The 22,319-nt window shown below is 42.1% G+C and overlaps 1 protein-coding gene across 1 annotated transcript in view; it reads right to left on the bottom strand.

The window, feature by feature from the left end:
- The window catches only part of ADGRB1 (adhesion G protein-coupled receptor B1), a 474,869-nt gene that overhangs the window by 367,436 nt on the left and 85,114 nt on the right, over window positions 1-22,319 (bottom strand). The window contains exon 4 of the mRNA XM_030190012.1: window positions 5,274-5,381. Coding sequence (XP_030045872.1) covers window positions 5,274-5,381 — 108 coding nt within the window. The remainder of the gene's footprint in view (window positions 1-5,273; window positions 5,382-22,319) is intronic.

Genomic DNA, 22,319 nt, shown 5'->3' with positions numbered 1-22,319 from the left:
GCTAAATGCTAGAGATGCCCATGCTTTCAATGGAAGTAAATCCCGGACTGAAGGCAAACTCTACAGGACTCCAAGAAACCTGCTTGTTCCTTGCAATTGAAAACACAATATTGAAGCACTACACTACCGCACCCCCCCCCCCCCCCCCCACACACACACACACACTGGCAGCAATGAAGTTGGAGGACTCCCGCTAAGCTTAGAGGAAACAGTGCCATATGGCCTATCCAGTCTGCCCATTCATACCATCTACTATCCCTTCATCCCCGTTAGAGATCCTATGTGTTTGTCCCATGATTCCTTAAATTCAGATACAGTCTTCAATTCCATGATCTCCACTAGGAGGCTATACCATGAGTTCACCACCCTTTCCAAAAAGATGTATTTCCTTAGATTACTCCTGAGTCTGTCCCTTTTCACCTTCATCCTATGCCCCCCACAAGTACCACATTCAAGCAGTTTTAACATGATTCTCCAAAAAAGCTAGATTATTGTAGAAGCCTTTGATCTAAGATAACAAAGATAAGATCAATAAACAAGACAAGGTGAGGCCTTTTTAATGAACTCAATTAAACTAGGGTGAAGGAGAGTAAATCTGAACTAGTTTTTGAGATGAGGAGGGGCATTTTCGATATGATGTCTAACTCTGATTTTGGAAGTTTTGCTGAAAACATCCAAACATCAAGTGGGGAACATAGCAATTTTTGAACCAGAAAAACATTTATCTTTTTGTTTTGAAAATGGCCATTTGTTAAATGTTTTGTAGACGTTTTGTGCTCAGTGTATTTTTCTTTTGTGACAATTTTCAAAAAACAAAAAACCTGTCCAAGGGAAAAATGCACAAAAAAAAGCCATTGGGATTTATGGGAGCCAACATTCTTAGTAGATTGGCCACACAGATACCCCAGCAGAGCAGTGGGACATCCTAAAGGGCAGTGCTGTGGCCTTTACATAAAAGGTCCCTGGTACACATCTCACTGTTACCCCCTTATATTGTATGGTGAGTCCTCCAGAACCCACCAAAAAACTACTGTACCCAACTGTACACCACTACAATAGCCCTATGCTGAAGGTATCACCTATATTTATTTATTTTAAAAATTATAGACCACCTAAAACTAGGTGGTTTCCAATAAAACATTCATAATCCATTACATATTATAGCACAGGGCAGTACATGGCAGAATACAAAATCCGCACAATACCAGAAAAACAGTTAAAAAAAAAAAGAAAAGAAAACACACAGCCACAATGAACTTAGTCTTTAACAATTTTTTAAACTGGACAAGACTATCATAAAGGCAAAACTGTCCAGGGAGAGTATTCCATAATCGGAGGTAGGGTATTATTATGGATTAAGAACTGGTTGAAAGATAGGAAGCAGAGAGTAGGATTGCGTGGCCAGTATTCTCAGTGGAGGAGGGTAGTTAGTGGGGTCCCGCAGGGGTCTGTGCTGGGTCCGTTGCTTTTTAATGTATTTATAAATGACCTAGAGATGGGAATAACTAGTGAGGTAATTAAATTCGCCGATGACACAAAATTATTCAGGGTCGTCAAGTCGCAGGAGGAATGTGAACGATTACAGGAGGACCTTGCGAGACTGGGAGAATGGGCGTGCAAGTGGCAGATGAAGTTCAATGTTGACAAGTGCAAAGTGATGCATGTGGGTAAGAGGAACCCGAATTATAGCTACGTCTTGCAAGGTTCCGCGTTAGGAGTTACGGATCAAGAAAGGGATCTGGGTGTCGTCGTCGATGATACGCTGAAACCTTCTGCTCAGTGTGCTGCTGCGGCTAGGAAAGCGAATAGAATGTTGGGTGTTATTAGGAAGGGTATGGAGTCCAGGTGTGCGGATGTTATAATGCCGTTGTATCGCTCCATGGTGCGACCGCACCTGGAGTATTGTGTTCAGTACTGGTCTCCGTATCTCAAAAAAGATATAGTAGAATTGGAAAAGGTACAGCGAAGGGCGACGAAAATGATAGTGGGGATGGGACGACTTTCCTATGAAGAGAGGCTGAGAAGGCTAGGGCTTTTCAGCTTGGAGAAGAGACGGCTGAGGGGAGATATGATAGAAGTGTATAAAATAATGAGTGGAATGGATCGGGTGGATGTGAAGCGACTGTTCACGCTATCCAAAAATACTAGGACTAGAGGGCATGAGTTGAAGCTACAGTGTGGTAAATTTAAAACGAATCGGAGAAAATTTTTCTTCACCCAACGTGTAATTAGACTCTGGAATTCATTGCTGGAGAACGTGGTACGGGCGGTTAGCTTGACGGAGTTTAAAAAGGGGTTAGATAGATTCCTAAAGGACAAGTCCATAGACCGCTATTAAATGGACTTGGAAAAATTCCGCATTTTTAGGTATAACTTGTCTGGAATGTTTTTACGTTTGGGGAGCGTGCCAGGTGCCCTTGACCTGGATTGGCCACTGTCGGTGACAGGATGCTGGGCTAGATGGACCTTTGGTCTTTCCCAGTATGGCACTACTTATGTACTTATATGTACTTATGAAATTCTCGCCAACACAAATGCAAAAGCCTTTGTGTCAGCATAATATAAATGCATTACCTCACCTGTTTACCACAGTGGCACATTTCCATTTTGGGTCTGAGATCTTACCGCCACCCATTGACTTAGCGGTAAGGCCTCACGAGTTAACTGGGTGGTAATGGTCTACAAATTGACATGCATTGGGCACGTGTAGGCGCCTAACGCAACTTAGTAAAAGGGCCCCTAAAAGCCATTTATACATTTGCTATGATTAAATATTTCTTTAGTAAAGGTAGGAACCATTTTTAATTTGTGTGTCCTCTTTTTTGTCTCCGCAAACATGGTAGCCGTAAATACAGCAGGCATTTAGTATGTCTTTATTTCTAATTCTGAAACAAACTGATGCTTTCTCAGTGACCTCTTAGCAACTGACAGTATGCCCTGTGTAATGGCCTTGTTCAAAAAGCGCTTAGCTTTCTTTAAAGTAACTATCTTCCCTCACATAGTCACCCACTGACTTCCAAGCATGCAGATTAGGCTAAATACACGATTCCTGACATTAGTAATGCGCTGACTGAATTATTACTCAATATATGCATAATAATAACATTAATATGATAATAATTCTTATAGACCAGTTCTATTCGAAGCACTATGAGATAATTACCATTGGTACTGCTGTAATTAGCAATTTGTTATTAGTAAAAACATTACAGTAATATTATAGCTATAATATACACATTGGAAAGTCAGGAAATTCTGAGTTATGGCCATCAAGTAACTCATTAAATTCAAAGATTCAAAGTAAGATGGCGTTGCTGCTGGCAACACAGTGCTGGTGACAGGGTACTGGTGAGATGGCACATTCAGTCTTTGGATTTAACGAGCTTCTGGTGGATATGAGAGCTTCAGTTAAGAGGCACGCCGGTCCCCATAGAAAAATACTCGAAACCCGGTGCCAAGTTGGGCTAGAGGAACAGCGGTGTCAGCAGCACCATTTCATATTGCATAAAATAAGTGATGGATCAGTATTTATTTTTCTGCCACAACATTTTAGGGTTTGTGAGTCTCAGACTGTGAAGATTTGATAAGTTATATCCACTGAAAGATGATACATACACTGTTATAAAATTATAAAGGGACCAATGAATGACACATAGGGTGCGTTAGTGTTTTTAACGTGCCTACAATTAACGCATGCACTAACCATATAGGCGCCTATAGAGATATTGTAGGCACATACACAGTTAACGCGCATACATGGTTAATGCACGTTAAAAATTCTAATGCGCCTATAATGTGGCTTAGTACACAGGGCCCATAGTTGCTGTAAGCTCATGGTGTATGAGGATCCCAAAAATCTTCTAGGTTAGTAGGGTTTGTTTGTGTTGTATGATTTACATATGTATGCTATTTACAACAAATAAATGCTGAGCAACACTCTTTAGTGACCTAAACATATATACAGTATAGGAGAGGTGTAGTGGGAGGCAATAAACACATTAAAATAGCTCAGAAGGGCTTTTTTCGGTTAAAGGAATTTCAAGAACTAGGGATTATATATGAAGGGGCTGGGGGAGGGGGAGCTAGATCCACAATATCAGTAGATATCCATGTGTGATCCGTAGGTTACCACTGAAAACTCATGGCACTTTTTAGTGGCATCACCTCTGGATTTCACCTGGGTAACCATGGCAGACCTTTAGACTATATTACATAAAAACTCAAAAGGCAATGTGGAAAGTCCCTATTGTATTATACAGCAAACCGTAAATTTTCCATTGTATGGTAATATGCAAAGCTCATACAGTCGCAGAAGAGTGGAAGGAAAATCCCCATTAAGCTCTAGAGGGTCCTTTTACTAAGGTGCACCAAAATGTGGCCTGCGCTGGTGTAGATGCATGTATTGGACGCGCACAGGTTCATTTTTCAGCACACCTGCAAAAAAGTCCTTTTTTTGGCTGAAAATTGACATGCGGCAAAATGAAAATTGGCATGCGTTCATTTTGGACCTGAGACCTTACCGTCACCCATTGACTTAGTGGTAAGGTCTCATGTGTTAACCGGGAGGTAATCATCAGCGTGTGTACAATACCGATTACCGCCCAGTTAGTGCCGTGCGCCATAACTTTTCTAGCGCGCGTAGTGGGCGCACAAAAAGAAAAATGAAATTACCACCCAGGACATGTGTCAGCTGGGCGGTAGTTCCGAATTGGCATGCATTGGGTCCGCGCAGGCGCCTACACGGCTTAGTAAAAGGGACCCTAGAATTATTGTCCATTGAGCTTACAAAATCTTTATTATCAACATAAAAAAACCTTCCACTTCTCTCACTCTTTTTAATGTATGTATATCTTCTATCTTCCATTCCAAATCTTACAAAAAAAAAATTTTCAAAACGTTTTTCAAAAACAACACTTATCTTTATAACTCCAGCGAACTTTCATTTTCCGAGCTCCCGACTCAATTGAAATCAAGCCCACAGCCAACACTAGCCAACCTTTTGCTGAGCTGCTTTAGGGCTCTGTGGACTTATTAATTAAAGTTGCACCTTCTGTCTGTGCTAACATACATCTAACCTTTAGATTATCATATGTCTTCATTGATTGACAGTGCAAGATTAAAGTGACATTGCTAAACACTGCTAACCCCAGACTAAGTCACCTAGGCTCTGGGTACCCAAGTTCTGCTGAGGAACAATGATGCTTATTTCTGTTCAAAGGAAATTCATTTTTTACAGCTCTGGAAAGAAAAAGTCTGGGGACCCTGGATCTTACCTATTTGAGGTGCTGGATATCCAAATTGCTGAAGGTCATCAAGGTCTTCTCGCTTTCGGTTATCAGTGGACCTCAGTGACTGGCTTCTGGAATTATAGCGTCCATTGTCTACAGCAAGACAATTGGTCACATAAGTAACTGGGCCTTGATGTATTTGGTCAGATCGACTCTCTTCACAAAGTTACAAGACAGCATTGACTGTGAGTTGCCATTAGCATCTGGTTTGTATCATCTTTCCCTCTCCCAAAATTAAATCACTTCTACAAGAGGGAAAGGCATTACTTGCCACTTGTAAATGGACAATAGCTCATGGTACGTTGCAATGGGTAGTGCCAGAGAACATATACATGGAACATGGAAAATAGAGCCATATGTCTTATTCAGGTTTTGATTTATTTGGCAACAATCTGGAAAAAACAACTGCTGCATTTTATTCTCAAGTAACCATGGCTACCACTGCTTCCTACAGCAAGGATTCAACCCCAGAACTGTACTTAGGTCACCATTACATATTGACATTCTGTTAAATAGTAAAGAAGCATATAAAATCAGAGAATTTGTTTCCAGAAGCTGTGGTAAAAGCAGTTAGCTTAGCAGGGTTTTAAAAAGGTTTGGCTAATTTCCTAAACAAAAATTCCATAAGCCACTATTAAGATGGACTTGGGAATATCCACTACTTTTTTCTAGGATGAGCAGCATAAAATCTGTTTTATACTTCTGGGATCTTGCCAGGTACTTGTGACTTGGTCACTGATGGAAGCAGGAAAAGAACATAAACGATGCAGTATTAGGACAGACCAAAGATCCATCAAGCCCAGTATCCTGTTTCCGGATACTGGGCTTGATGGACCTTCAGTCTGTCCCAGTATGTCAACTCTAATGTTCTTCTGTTCTACAGTGTGCAGCTGTGAGGGCTATAATGACGCCATAGCACCTTACAATAGAAATACATTCACCTCCTCATTATCTAACATGATGCTTAAATATAAGCACCAGCCCCCAGATTCCATAAATGACGCTCAAAATTGTACGCACAAATTTGGGTGCGTGTCCAGTTTGCACACACAATTTAATGGAGCAACAAGCCAATTAGCACCAACAATTGGGTGCTATCGATTATTGGAGTTAATTGACAGCCAGTTGGATTTGCACACATCTTGCTATGCGCTGTTCTATAGAAATACATGTACAAATTCTTTTGTGTGTAATTGAAAAGGGGACGTGGCCATGTGAGGGGCATGGGCGGGTTGGAGCATTTACTAAAGGTGTGCACAGTATTGTAGAATTGAGGGATCCATGCCTAATTAATGTGCAAGGATTTCTACCAGGTTTTCGGTTGGTGTGAATCCTCGTATCCAAAGATGGGCTTGGATCCCAGCGCTGAATTTTATTCTGTAAATGCCGCCCAACTCAGAGCGCCATTTATAGAACAGTGTTCAGTGCTCATTTTTTTTGGTGCCCAACGTTGGGTGCCATTTATTTATTTATTTGTTGCATTTGTATCCCACATTTTCCCACCTATTTGCAGACTCAATGTGGCTTACATTGTTCCATCATGGCGATCGCCAGTTATGGAGTGAGACATACAGGTGGTATTACATTAAGATCAAATGATTGGCATGGTAGATTAAGCAGTCAAGTATAAAGAGTTCATATTCGGAATAAGAGGTAAAGTGGTATTGCGTTAAAGTTCTTTCGTGGTAGAGTAGACTTTGGTAGAATGTAGGCTCAGGTGCAAACTTTAAATGTACAGAATGCTAATGCTTATGTTTATTTAAAACAAACTGATAAACTGCTCACCCTTACCAGACCAGAGCAGTTCACAACAAAATTCAGAAACATAGATTAGAAAAGAACGCCATTATACACATGAATACACCTATGCTAACAGAGTACTCGGTTCTATTCTATAATTTAAGTGTGTAAACTTAAATGATAGATTTTTGCAATATCGTAGTATGCAAGTGGATTGGAATGGTTCCTTTTCTCAGTCATGGAACATGGACTGGGGAGTCCCATGGTTTTTCCGGTTTTGCGTGATCTTTCAGAAACTGTTAAGTGAATGTCTCTCGTATTTGATAAGATCTCATCCTTAATGAATGATCTGAGTAAAACCGATCTTTTGTGGGCTGGGGGAATGAGATGAGGTGATCTCTATCACAACTGTTAGGTTGTCAGATGAAGATATTTCTCTACAGTCCAGCATTAAAATCCTTAGTGTGACTTTAGACTCCAATCTGAGCATGGAGTTGCACATAAATGAAGTTCCTTTTTTTAAAGTTAAAGCTCTTTCATAGATTAAAACCGTTTTTGGAGTTATCTCATTTGAGGACACATTTTGCAAGCTACCATCACTAGCCAACTGGACTATTGCGACATAGTCCTATTGGGTGTACCTAATGCTCAAATTCATCATCTGCGAAATGTTCAGAACATAGCTGCTAAGCTCATTCTTGTTGGCAGATCTAGTGATCATGCTATCCCTTGCTTAATCAAATTGCATTGTCTTCCGGTACAAGCCAGAATTCATTTTAAATTACTACTGTTTGTGTTTAAAATTGTATATGGTCAGGTACAAGGTTATCTTTCTGATGTGGTTTCCATGTATTCTGCTTCCAGAAGTCTTCGTTCTTTGCAGATTAGATTGGCAGAACCTTCTGTGTTGAAGTGGCGCAGGATAACTACTAGAAAAAGATCTATAACTGGCCGGGGCCCTGAGCTTTGGAACAAGTTACCCATGGAGATCAGAGAGATCACTTGTTATCATAGCTTTAGAAAGGCGATAAAATCTTTTTTGTTTAACCAATATTTAATTGATCCATTGGCTGATAGTTAGGTCTTGTCTGGCTAATCTATTGTAATTTCTTGGTGCTGGGATCCGCCTTGAGCCTTTATAGGTAAAGCGGAATATAAATGTACAGATTAGATTAGACAAATTGCTTAGGGGTCCTTTTGCTAAACTGCATTAGATGCTAACATATGCCTAATGCAGAAAAAATGGCCTAATGCAGGAAGTACTGAATCATCATGCGTTAGTTTTTGTATTTGTATGTGCTAACCACGCTGCATTTTTTCATATTTTTAGGGGGTGTTTCAGGAGCAGAAAGTGGGCACTCCTGTGATAACCAGTTAGCACATCTACATTACTGCTTGCCAACTAGTTGCACATGGACAACATGGGAGCCCTTACCGCCTACAAAATAGGTGGTGGTAAGGGCTCACATAGTAATTTTTTAAAATGGAAATGCACTAATGGTCAAAACAAAAAAAAGGTGGAAGGAGAGATGCTCTAAGGCAGCGTTTTTCAACCACTGTGCTCTGGCACATTGGTGTGCCGCGGCTAGTCCGTAGGTGTGCCGCGGGAGTTGAGGGTCATTTATTAGTAGGGCCAGCTTAATTTGTGCTGGAATGGAGTGTACCTTTTAAAAGTTTCCTTGTCTAACGGTCGGTGCCAGCGAGCAGCGATTCTTACAGCCTGCTGGCACCAACCCTGGAGCCTTCTCTCTGATATAACTTCCTGCTTCCACATAAGTAGGAACTAACATCAGAGAGAAGGCTCCAGGTTTGGCATGAACAGCCTGTAGGAATCGCTGCTGCTGACCGCTGGAGACAACAAAAATTTTAAAAGGTAGTTGGAGGGAGGGGTGTCAGAGACAAGGGAAGATAACTGGTCGCTGGACTGTTTGTGAGGATAGAGGGGAGGGAAGAGAAGGTAAATGGTGGACTATTTGGTGGGAGGAGAAGGTTAAATGCTGGGCCATGTGTGAGTGGGGGTGGAGTAGAAGGTAAAATGCAGGACCATTTGTGGAGGTGTGCCTTGACAATTTTAGCACCATGTAAGTGTGACATGAGACTAAAAAGGTTACAAATCTCTGTTCTAAGGTAATCAGACAAAAAAGGAAGTCCTTGCTTCTAAAAAAAACTCTATTCTTCAGTGAGTGATGAAACAGGTGTACAGTCTTGACCCGCCAAAGCATATATACTTGGTGTCCTGCCGAAGAATATGGTTTACCAATTTTTTAGATTGAGTTCACTTTGGTACATTCCAAGGTTTTAGCTTGGCATTTTCCATAGTCACATGAGTCATGATCGTTTACGCCTTTGGCAGGTCAAGGCTGTACACCAGTTTGATTGCTCACTGAAGAATAAAGAGGGTTTTTATAAGCTTAGACTTCATTTTTTGTCTGAATACTTTGGAACATCACTCCGTCTACCCTTTTTTGCTTTTCCCTTTAATTTGCTGTGGAAGTTTTGTGTCCCTCTTTTTGATGCAATGTGCTAATGGTAACATTACATAGAAAATACATAGAAAAATAGGGATTTTTATGGCTGCAGTAGAAATGGCCTTAGCGCATGGGAATGACTCATGTAAGGGTGAGCTAAGGCCAATTCTTGCCACAGCTGAAATGCATAATTATTAGCTGGATTAAATGGCCTTTTCTGTAAAAATAAAAGGATGCATGGTGGGGAGAGGGGAGGTGCTAGAGTAGCCTGCCAATCACTGCAAGAGTTTGAGGAATTGGGTGTGGCATTCGAAAGCCCTCTGATGGGAAGAGTGGACAGAATTTGCACTTGGTAAGAATTCTGAATCTTATCATGTTCTTTAGGTAATAAAAAACCCTTACTGAATCCTTTGGCATTTGCTTCAAAGTATTTGATCCATTTTGCATTCCAGACTCTGAGACTCATGTCTGGATAGTATTGAAGTTTATTTTTAAAATACAGTTATGAGGACACCAACAGAATAATCTGTCCTAAAAGAAAATTTTTTGTAAAACACCGGGAAAGTAAAGTTGTTCCCACCGAATTTACGTGACTTTGTAAGATTAGGCAAACGCATTCATAAAAACGACACGTATATGTTCAAATGAGAGCTGCCTCCGTACAGTTTTCTAAATTAAATATTCAGTCTCTGGCTTTGGGTATTATCGGTCTTTGTTGTACACTGCTTGACTATTAGCAAGGATTGCCTAGCTGTTTCTTTTGACCATCTGGGAATCCTTTTGTCTCCATTGCAATCTCTGAAATGAAGTTGTTCTTTAATTGCCTAGAGAAGTTAAAGAGGGAAATCATATCTTATTCGTCTTATCGGATTTTCTGTATTCCCTATTATGCTGTACATGTTTACTAATGTCTTGGCTGGAACATATCAAACAGGCTGCCAGTAATTTTGTTGGCCTATTGAAAGGATGAGAAAACTCAAGATTATCATTTTACGGTTGTTTTTTAGAACCCTTCCACACGTAATCACAGCTGATACAGCATGAACCCATGGCAAGGTCGATTTAGCAGCATCTGAAGGCATCACAATTTTAGAAGCTCATACACATATAAATACTGACCCTTACATGTATATATAGCATACATGTATAAAACTTAATTTTGGATAGCCTTGTAATTACTAATGTATGTCCAATCTATGCATATGTTAAAAGGGGGCATAAATTGAGTGATCTATGGGCAGGGTTAGAGCGGGACAGAAGGTTACATGTGTATTCCCCATTTCAGAAGGAGAATAGACATATCTGCCCTGACACCTCGATGTAAGGATTTACATCTGCTCCTACCTATGAACATGTTGTGGCACACTGCTAGTTTGAGCAGGAGGTAAGACTGCACTTACCTGCCTAAACAAGCACCTTGCTCTAACATGTTCATGAGCTGAACTGATTCCCCTTCAGCATCAAACTTCTGCACCTCCCCCCCCAATTAGAATTTATCCCAGACCAGAACCCTCAATCCCCTCTTGAAGTCTTTTCCCCAGTTAGCAAGCCCATCATAGCAGTCCTGAACTCTCTCCCCACTACCCCCCCCCCAGACAGCCCTGAACTCCTCACCCACCCCTGGGCCCTTCCTGAAATTGATCCTGGTTGTGTAGGGGTGGGGTTTGGAAGCAGTCTCCATCTGCCCCCACACCATCTGACCCATGAACAGAAATGGTGGCCATGAACCCTAGCAGTAGGGGTCGACCTTCCACGGAAGGCCTGTTAACTAGCAGAATATTCAGTGGCACTAACCAGACAGGGCCATTGAATATTCCTTCTGACCAACTTGGTAGTGTCTGGACAGTGCCCGGGTGGTATTTTTTTTTTTTAACCTGCAGCAGCCTGTATTTTAAATAATGCTGATTGCTAGGTGCTTAATATTGTCCCCATTTTTTGTACCCCCTCAGCAACATTTATTGGAAGACAAGCTACACATGTGCACAGATAGACTACAAACACACATTTACCCTTTCTTTCGAGCAGGTGCAAATTTTTGTGCTACTAGGTATAGTTCTGTGGATAGCAGGGCTCTTTTGATGCTCCCCCCCTTCCTGTTTCCTGTTCCAGCCAGGGCAGTGTCAGTACTCGGCTGGGGGGACAAAATCATAGCTTCTTCAGGAACCCGTCTTATGTGGATTGAGAGTTACAAGTCAAGCCATTAGTAACTTGCCGTGCAACTGCTGGAAATCTTTCCCATTAGGAGCTGAGAGTGCTTTCTCCACAAACCATGGAGCAAAAGATCTGAGTGGGAAGTCAATCCAAAACTCTGTATGGGGCAGTGCATAGCAATACTACAGAAACAATGGCTCAGGGTTAAAAAAAATGTCCAGATCAAATGTATACCATAGATGTATAGAAGCTCAATACTGATGCCTACACATCTAGAGTAAATGCATAGTGGGCCCTGGCCCAGAACATCCCTTCCACACCCATTTTTCTGCACATACAAAACTATATATATACTGGAGCCCATATAATTTTATGTGTGCAGATGGGATGAAAATATAACTAGAGTAGCACTTAGGCATCTGGCTCAGTGTCAAACATCTACGTGGTGTTTAAAAATTGACCTAATATGTCAACCTATGTACATAAATGACTAGAATATCAGCATTTATGCATGTGTCTGCTTCCTAACTTTAGGCAGCTCTTTATCGAATTATCACCTTCATGACTCCACTTATAATCTGCCCTCAGGTCATAAAAAAGCATGCGCCTTCATGTCACCATGAATACCTTTAGTGAGTGGTAATTAATGCTTGTCACATTCATACAACAGGGTTTATGCACCAAAAAATCCTTTCTAAAATTACCCTACCAAGGGCAATCCCATAACTGGGGGCTCACATTTACCATGCCCTTTGCATGTGTCAACTTACAAAATACTAGCACTGTCATAGGTAAGTGTACATTTACATGTATCCTTATTTCTTTCTTGACTCTTGAGCTCTTAGTATCCCTCAAGATTGCTCAAATCATCCCAACAGAATCAATTTATATTCCCTACCCTTTGAGAAATGCCATTCAACACTTCATTTTCTCTGTCCCAGAGCCGTAGCGAGGGGAGCTGACACCCGGGGTGGGTCGCCGCTGCGCACCCCCCCCAGGTGCAGCACAGCGCACCCTCCTCCAGCTGGAGCGCACCCCCCCCCCCCGGAGCACATACCTGCGGCGAGGGATGGGCGGGTGGGCCGAAACGCCCCGATTGCACGTTGCTGGGGTGTGTCGGCTCCGTGCTGGTTCAGTGCTCTCTCTGTCCCGGAACAGGAAGTAACCTGTTCCGGGGCAGAGCGGGCAGTGCACCAGCACGGAGCCGACACCCCCCAGCGGCGTGCACCCGGGGCGGACCGCCCCCCCCTTCCTACACCACTGCTCTGTCCAAGGTCCAGAACTTTGGAACAAGCTGCCACTTCAGCTTAGACTAGCAACTTCTCTCCAACTGAGGGGAGATATGATAGAGGTCTATAAAATAATGAGTGGAGTTGAACGGGTAGAAGTGAAGCGTCTGTTCACGCTTTCCAAAAATACTAGGACTAGGGGGCATGCGATAAAGCTACAATGTAGTAAATTTAAAACGAATCAGAGAAAATATTTCTTCACTCAATGTGTAATTAAACACTGGAATTTGTTGCCAGAGAATGTGGTAAAGGCGGTTAGCTTAGCGGAGTTTAAAAAAGATTTGGATGGCTTCCTAAAGGAAAAGTCCATAGACCGTTATTAAATGGACTTGGGGAAAATCCACTATTTCTGGGATAAGCGGTATAAAATGTTTTGTACATTTTTGGGATCTTGCTGGGTATTTGTGACCTGGATTGGCCACTGTTGGAAACAGGATGCTGGGCTCAATGGATCTTTGGTCTTTCCCAGTATGGCAATACTTATGTACTTAACAATTGAAAACAGACTTTAAGACTTACTTTTCTCTGATGCCTATGGCTAATGCTGCCTTCCCCTTTCACTTCCAGGGTAACCGACAGCCAGCTTGATCTACATATCTCCCCACTCAATGTGCTCTCCTCTCCCACTTTCCTATCAAATCTTGTACTTCAACCTTTCCCCTCTTTGTCCGTCCTCATACCTCTCACTCTCTTCTCTACCCAATCTTAGAATGTAAGCCATTCATACAACCTGTTTGTTGGGTGGGGTGGAAACCCTGAATAAACTTGGAAACTTGGAAGGGGGTGTGCACATGGAAGGAGCATGAGTGGGGCACCCATTTACACATGTAACTTACAGAAGACTATAAGTAACTCCAGTCCCTGCCTCATTTACGCAACTGTAGTTACGCCAACTCTACGATTGCTGCAACTGTGGACCCATAACTACAAGGTGCACTGATACCTGGTTACACCAGTGTTCTATAATGGAATCTGGGCTGTCACCATGCATCCTCGTGGCACCTAAATGGAGGTGCCTAGCCATAGAATTGCCCCCTTACCCCCGGATTCTATATAGTGCGCCTAGAGATCCATGCCAAAATCCAAGTGTATTCTATAAAAACGCACATAACAATTGAGCTCTTAACAAGCAATAATGGGCCCTAATTGGAATTAATTAGAATTTACGTGCACAACTTGCTAAGTGCATTCTAACACGCACAAGCAAAAAGGGGCTGGTTATGGGTGGGGAAATGGGCGTTTTGTGGGCATTATGAAATTTACCCGCGTAGTTACAGTGGGGGAAATAAGTATTTGATCCCTTGCTGATTTTGTAAGTTTGCCCACTGACAAAGACATGAGCAGCCCATAATTGAAGGGTAGGTTATTGGTAACAGTGAGAGATAGCACATCACAAATTAAATCCGGAAAATCACATTGTGGAAAGTATATGAATTTATTTGCATTCTGCAGAGGGAAATAAGTATTTAATCCCTCTGGCAAACAAGACCTAATACTTGGTGGCAAAACCCTTGTTGGCAAGCACAGCGGTCAGACGTCTTCTGTAGTTGATGATGAGGTTTGCACACATGTCAGGAGGAATTTTGGTCCACTCCTCTTTGCAGATCATCTCTAAATCATTAAGAGTTCTGGGCTGTCGCTTGGCAACTCGCAGCTTCAGCTCCCTCCATAAGTTTTCAATGGGATTAAGGTCTGGTGACTGGCTAGGCCACTCCATGACCCTAATGTGCTTCTTCCTGAGCCACTCCTTTGTTGCCTTGGCTGTATGTTTTGGGTCATTGTCGTGCTGGAAGACCCAGCCACGACCCATTTTTAAGGCCCTGGCGGAGGGAAGGAGGTTGTCACTCAGAATTGTACGGTACATGGCCCCATCCATTCTCCCATTGATGCGGTGAAGTAGTCCTGTGCCCTTAGCAGAGAAACACCCCCAAAACATAACATTTCCACCTCCATGCTTGACAGTGGGGACGGTGTTCTTTGGGTCATAGGCAGCATTTCTCTTCCTCCAAACACGGCGAGTTGAGTTCATGCCAAAGAGCTCAATTTTTGTCTCATCTGACCACAGCACCTTCTCCCAATCACTCTCGGCATCATACAGGTGTTCACTGGCAAACTTCAGACGGGCCGTCACATGTGCCTTCCGGAGCAGGGGGACCTTGCGGGCACTGCAGGATTGCAATCCGTTATGTCGTAATGTGTTACCAATGGTTTTCGTGGTGACAGTGGTCCCAGCTGCCTTGAGATCATTGACAAGTTCCCCCCTTGTAGTTGTAGGCTGATTTCTAACCTTCCTCATGATCAAGGATACCCCACGAGGTGAGATTTTGCGTGGAGCCCCAGATCTTTGTCGATTGACAGTCATTTTGTACTTCTTCCATTTTCTTACTATGGCACCAACAGTTGTCTCCTTCTCGCCCAGCGTCTTACTGATGGTTTTGTAGCCCATTCCAGCCTTGTGCAGGTGTATGATCTTGTCCCTGACATCCTTAGACAGCTCCTTGCTCTTGGCCATTTTGTAGAGGTTAGAGTCTGACTGATTCACTGAGTCTGTGGACAGGTGTCTTTCATACAGGTGACCATTGCCGACAGCTGTCTGTCATGCAGGTAACGAGTTGATTTGGAGCATCTACCTGGTCTGTAGGGGCCAGATCTCTTACTGGTTGGTGGGGGATCAAATACTTATTTCCCTCTGCAGAATGCAAATAAATTCATATACTTTCCACAATGTGATTTTCCGGATTTAATTTGTGATGTGCTATCTCTCACTGTTACCAATAACCTACCCTTCAATTATGGGCTGCTCATGTCTTTGTCAGTGGGCAAACTTACAAAATCAGCAAGGGATCAAATACTTATTTCCCCCACTGTATATAATATGGCCCAGTGCGCCTAAATCTATGTGCCAGGATTTACGCCGCATTTTCAGTGGTGTAAATGGATTTGCGTAGTTTTAGGCGCTAGGATGCCAACTAAGCATATTCTATATACCGAGCCTAACTCTAGATGCTGCTTATAGAATATACTTAGTCGGCACTGATTTCTGGACCGATTATTTAGGCGCCATATATAGAATCTCCCCCTCAATGCGCATAATGTAATTAATGTTAGTAGTAAAGAGGTCTCTTTGACAACAAAAGGGCTTTGCTAGATAACATACAGTACATTAAATTAAATTGCATTGATGCATGTTTATGCTCAATAGCACACGTTACAACATTAACACACATTTGTAATCTAGCCCTAAGGTTTGTATCTGAAGCAAAGGAGAGTGGAATGAGTTGCCAGTCACAAAGAGCATCGGTGGAAACACCAAATTTGTAGCCTAGTTTCCAAGATTCCCTGCCCCACTGTTCTAATCACTATGAAACAAGTTAATAAGTTCTGAGTATGAGAAAACAACATGTCTCCCCTGGTTCTTTGAGGACTGGATGTGAAAAGACTGTCTCTCATGAGAGTGACATGGACTGTATGAAGTATGTGCAAGCATGTGTGTGTTGGTTGTGATTTTAAGATAGCAAGTACTATGTTTTCATCTCTCTTTCTTTTTTGGAACTCTTTTCAGCCTAGAATTAGGACTGAGAAAAATAATGATATTTTTAGAAGAAAGATGAAAACTTATTTTGTTGGTATATTCTTGTTTAAAAAAAGAACTAGCTTTTTTTTTTTTTTAAATCTTATTTTAATGTATTGTAGCTGTTTTTAATTTGTAAACCACATTGGATCCTAATTCAGGGGCTATACCAGTTAATAAGAACACTACTGATATTGAAGTGTGTGTGTGTGAGTGAAAGAGAGAGAGAGGAGAGAGAAAATGTGTGTACGTGTATGTGTCTTTGTATATAAGTGTGTGGGTATGCACGCATGTGTGTGTGTACGCATGTGTATGCTTGTGTGAGTGAATGTGTGTCCATGTATGTCTTTCTATATAAATGTATGTGTATGTACATGTGCGTGTGTGTGTGAGAATGTTTGTATGTGTATGTGTCTTTGTATGTGTGTGTGTGTGTGTGTATGCACACACATATGTGTGTGTGAGAGAGAGAATGTGTAAATTTGTGACTTTGTATATGTGTGTGTGTATGCAAAAGCATGTGTGTGTGAGAGAGAGAAAATATGTGTACATGTATGTGTTTTGTATATAAGTGTGTGAGTGTATGCACATATTGTGTGTGTGTGTGTGAGGGAGAGAGAATGTGTGTACATATGTGCCTTTGTATATGTGTGTGTATGAGAGAGAATGTGTGTACATGTGTCTTTGTCTATAAGTGTCTATGTATATGTGAGTGTGTGTGTACATGTCTTAGTATATAAGTGTGTAAGAGAGAGAGAATGTGTGTATGTGTGTGTGCCTTTGTACATAAGTGTGTGTGTGTATCTATGCACATGTGCATGTGTGCGAGAGAATGTATGTACATGTATGTGTCTGTAATAAATGCGTGTGTGTGTTAAGAACCAAGACTTTAAAGGACAAAAAGAAACAGAACAAAATATAACTGATTTTCTGGAAAATTCTACCTGTGAGATTAAAGATCGAGGAACTCTGATAGTTCAATTTATTTTTGAGCAAGATTTGAACCATGTACTGAACTTATACTTTAAAAATACTTCCAAATTATTTCATGGACAAAAAGTTTGGGTATACCCGGATGTTTCTAGGTCCACTCAAGATAGAAGAAAGATGTTTTTGAGTTTGCGCAATGAGTTAAAAAATTTGGGAGCTACATTTATGTTGGCATATCCCTGTAAATGTAAGATCACATACTTGGGGAATAAGTATATTTTCCTAGAACCATCGCAGCTACAGCTGTTCTTGGACCAGAAAAAACTAAGCAGTCCGTTAGAGAAATAATAACTTTCAGTTATAAATAACATACGGTTATCAGGTTAAGCCGAGTTTTTTTTTTTTTGTTTAATTGATGCTTATAAAATCTCCTTTGTTACCTATCGCCCCCCCCCCCCCCCCCACAACCAAGGTTGTGGTCTAAGGAAGAGAGAATATTTAATTGCTATATTAATTCTTGTAATAATGTGGCTCTGTGTTTCTGTACAAGAAAAATTTTGTTTTTGCTTGTTATAAAAATTCAATAAATAATTTAAATATAAATAAAAAAAAATAATAAATGCGCGTGTGTGTGTGTGTGTGTGAGAGAGAGAGAGAGAGAGAGAGAATGTGTGTATGTGTTTCTGTCTTTGTGTATAAGTGTCTGTGTATGTATATGCACATGTGCATGTGTGTGTATGTGTGTGTGTGTGTGTGAGAGAGAGAGAGAATGTATGAACATGTATGTGTCTGTATGTAAGCGTGTGTGTGTGAGAGAAAGAATGTGTGTATGTGTTTGTGTCTTTGTGTATAAGTGTCTGTGTGTGTATGTATGCACATGTGCATGTGTGTGTGTATGAGAGAGAGAGAATGTGTGAACGTGTATGTGTCTTTATATCTAAGTGTCTGTGTGTGTGTGTAAAAGAGAATGTGTGTATGTGTGTATCTATCTATGTGTTTGTGTCTTTGTGTATAAGTGTCTGTGTGTGTATGCACATGCGCATGTGTGTGTAAGAGAGAGAATGTATGTACATGTATGTGTCTGTATGTAAGTGTGTGTGTGTGAGAGAGAGAATGTGTGTATGTGTTTGTGCCTTCGTGTATAAGTGTGTGTGTGTGTGTGTGTATGCACATGTGCATGCATGTGTGTGTAAGAGAGAGAGAATGTATGTACATGTATGTATCTATATGTATGCATGTGTGTGTGTGAGAGAGAGAGAATGTGTGTATGTGTTTGTCTTTGTGTATAAGTATGTGTGTGTGTATGCACATGTGCATACGTGTGTGTATGACAGAGAGAGAGAGAATGTGTATGTGTCTTTATATTTAATTGTCTGTGTGTGTGTGTTTGTGTGTGTGTGTGTGTGTGTGTGTGTAGGAGAGAGAAAGAGAGAATGTGTGCATGTCTATGTATCTTTGTACATAAGTGTGTGTGTGTGTATCTATGCACATGCGCTTGTGTGCATGTGTGTGTGTGAGAGAAAGAATGTTTGTACATGTTTGTGTCTGTATGTAAATGTGTGTGTGTGTGAGAGAGAGAATGTATGTAAATCTATGTGTCTGTATGTAAATGTGTGTGTGTGAGAGATAGAGAGAAAGTGTGTATGTGTTTGTGTCTTTGTGTATAAGTGTCTATGTGTGTGTATGTGTGTGTGTGTGTGTAGGAGACAGAGAGAGAGAGAGAGAGAGAGAGAATGTGTGTATGTGTATGTGTCTTTGTGTATAAATGTCTATGTGTATGGCTTTGTATCTTTCAGGGCCGGTGCAACCCTGTAAGCATGGTAAGTGTAGCAGAGGTGTACCAATCTCTGGGGGGCGCTGCAAGCCATGCTTGCCTGTCGCACTGGCCACTTGGCTATTGTTTCTTTCCTTCCCCAGCTCCCGTGCGTCAGGCATCGCTGCACCCCACCATCCCAGTGCAGTCTGGCATCACATTTTACCTTTTCCAACACCCCCTCCCTCTCCCGAAACATTCTAGGGTGAAATGTCAGTTTGAGAAGATATTGTATTATGGTTCTGAAAGGGAGCATTTAAGGATATATTTCTCCATCCAAAGCTTGGTGGATTCAAGGAAGTCTCTGACAGGAGGTGGAAGGGGGCAAGAGCATAAGTCAAGGCATCACGAGATAAGCACAGGGCATGGTGCTAAGTAGGAAAGTGTGAAGCTAAGATAAAAGAGGATCCTGCATTAATGACAGTGTGAAATCCTTCCAAATAGGGAGAGGTAGAGAGAAGGGGGGGGGGGGGGGGCGGGGGACTATTAAAACCACAAATAAAGCAGAGTCTGGGATACTGCAGTCAAATTGGACAAATTGGATGGGCCTGGAAGTGTTTACAGACCCTCACATTCCAGTGTTAAGAAAATTGTCTTCTAATTTGATGAAAGAATAAAAAAAAAAAGAAAACCATAAACCATTTTTTTCATAGTATTAATGACATTTAATTTTTACCCAGGTTCCCTGCTTGAAAGTTTTGCCTCTTTATTGGCTCTTCACAGAATAATTTGAAAATTGCAAAATCGGGCTTAAATCGCTGATAGCCTAATCAAACATGCATCCGTGTCAGCTGAGAAAATGGCCGCAATTATAATCAGAGTTAATCTTGCACTAACCAGGCTGGTGTTGCTTCTCTGATATGAAAAATAAATTCCAAATTAATAGAATTAGCCCCCCAACTGCTTGAAGAAATTGGATTTAATTATCAATATCCTGGAGGTTGTTGGTATTCCAGAGACAGCACCAGGGCTTAGCAAGAGAGAGAGAACACAAAAGTTGATTGAGGAGAATACAGTTGTTACACGTGGAGGGGGATAATCGAACGGGGGCGCCCATCTCTAAGGATGGCCCTGTAAAGGGGCGGGGCAACCCGTATTATCAAAACAAGATGGACGTCCATCTTTCGTTTCGATAATACAGTCGGGGACACCCAAATCATGAAATCTAGGTCGACCTTAGAGATGGTCGTCCCTGGTTTTTGGCGATAATGGAAAGCGAGGACGCCCATCTCAGAAACGACCAAATCCAAGCCATTTGGTTGTGGGAGGAGCCAGCATTCGTAGTGCACTGATCCCACTAACTGAATGGAAAAAGGCCTTCCCTTACCGATCTGGAAAGGAACGGGCATGCATGAAGGAAATTGCATGCAAATGAGCTGCTTGCTGTTTACGATTTCCTTCTGGGGAAGCGACAGCAGTTGAGGATGTCCAAAATGTGGTTGTTTCTGTGAGAAGGACATCCATGCCTTTGCTATGCCTCCAACACCGTCTTTATTTATTTGGACTTTGGATCACAAGTAGCAGCAGTGGGATTTGAACCAGCCATCTCTAGATTACGAGACCAGTGTTCTAACCACTAGGCCACTCTGCCACTTCTCCACTCTACTCCACTCCCTTGAAAATTGGCCATCCCTGTGGGGGGCAGTTGAGAACGTCCAAAATGTTTGAAAGAAGGACGTCCACGCCTTTGTTATGCCTCCCCCCCAGGGACCTGCATACTGCCACCCCCCGCAGGGATGGCCAAATTTCAAGGGAGTGGAGTGACATGGAGGAGTGGTGGAGTGGTCTAGTGGTTAGAGCACTGGTCTTGCAATCCAGCAGTGGCCAGCTCAAATCCCACTGCTGCAACTTGTGATCCAAAATCTAATTAAAGAGGGTGTCAGAGGCATAGCAAAGGCATGGATGTCCTTCTCACAGAAACATCCACATTTTGGACATCCTCAATTGCTGTCACAGGGACAGAGGAATAGCAAAGGACATACTCTAAAAAAAAAAAGACAAAAGTTTTTGAAGTTGTTTTTTCGGGGTGGGAGGTGGTTAGTGATCACTGGGGAAGTCAGGGGAGGTCATCCCCGATGCCCTCTGGTGGTCATATGGTCAGTTAGTTCGGGCACCTTCTTGATGCTTGGTCGTAAAGAAAAATGGACCAAGTAAAGTCATCCAAATGCTCGTGAGGGACGCCCTTCTTTTTTCCATTATCGGCCGAGGACGCCCATCTGTTAACCACTCCCCCATCCCACCTTCGGTACACTGCCAACATGCCCCCTTGAACTTTGGTCATCCATGCGACGGAAAGCAGTTGAGGACGCCCAGTATTGGCTTTCGATTATGCCGATTTGGGCGACCTTAGGATAAGGCGCCCATCTCCCGATTTGTGTCAGAAGATGGGCGCCGTTCTTCTTCGAAAATAAGCAGGTCAGTCTCTTCTGCCCTCAACAGCCAAGGACGTCTCTCTTTCCATTGCCAGAGCTAGCTGTTGATCCTGGGTGCAGTACCAATAGAAGAAACGTTGTAGCCAAGAGAAGAGAATGTTTACATTTGCTTGATTTTTATCTTATTTTTAATTTTTTACAGAAGATTTTCTGTTGCTGTGTTAGCTGTTTGATGCAAAAGTGTATAGACCAATGGATATTTTTAGTGACTTAAATATTATGAATATCATTGTGGGTATTAGTCTCCAAGTGTCATCTATTTCATTGGTTGTTTCTTTTCACTAGGTGTAAGGCAGGCTATATATGGTGCTTGCCTGTTATATTGCCTTTTGATGCCAAACCAGAATATATATGTGATATCCAGTTCCAGGGCTTTTTTTGAGGGGGTACTTGGGGGTACTGGGTACCGGGACCTTTTCCATTGCCTGCTAAAATTGACCCATAGGCCCCAAGTTTTAATGATAGAGCTCAGGCTCTACACAACAATTCTGTCTTGTAATAGATTCTGTGACTGGTTGCAGGGGGTCTGGCGGGGGGAAGAGGGGTTGGTGGTTGAGAGGCTAGGATGGGGGAGGGCAGACTTATACGGGGTCTGTGCCGGAGCCGGTGATGGGAGGCGGGACTGGTGGTTGGGAGG

Source organism: Microcaecilia unicolor, chromosome 1, assembly GCF_901765095.1.
Source record: "Microcaecilia unicolor chromosome 1, aMicUni1.1, whole genome shotgun sequence".
Classification (NCBI taxonomy): domain Eukaryota; kingdom Metazoa; phylum Chordata; class Amphibia; order Gymnophiona; family Siphonopidae; genus Microcaecilia; species Microcaecilia unicolor.
The sequence above is the reverse complement of the archived record's forward strand: the minus strand, read 5'-3'. Positions and strand labels throughout refer to the sequence as shown.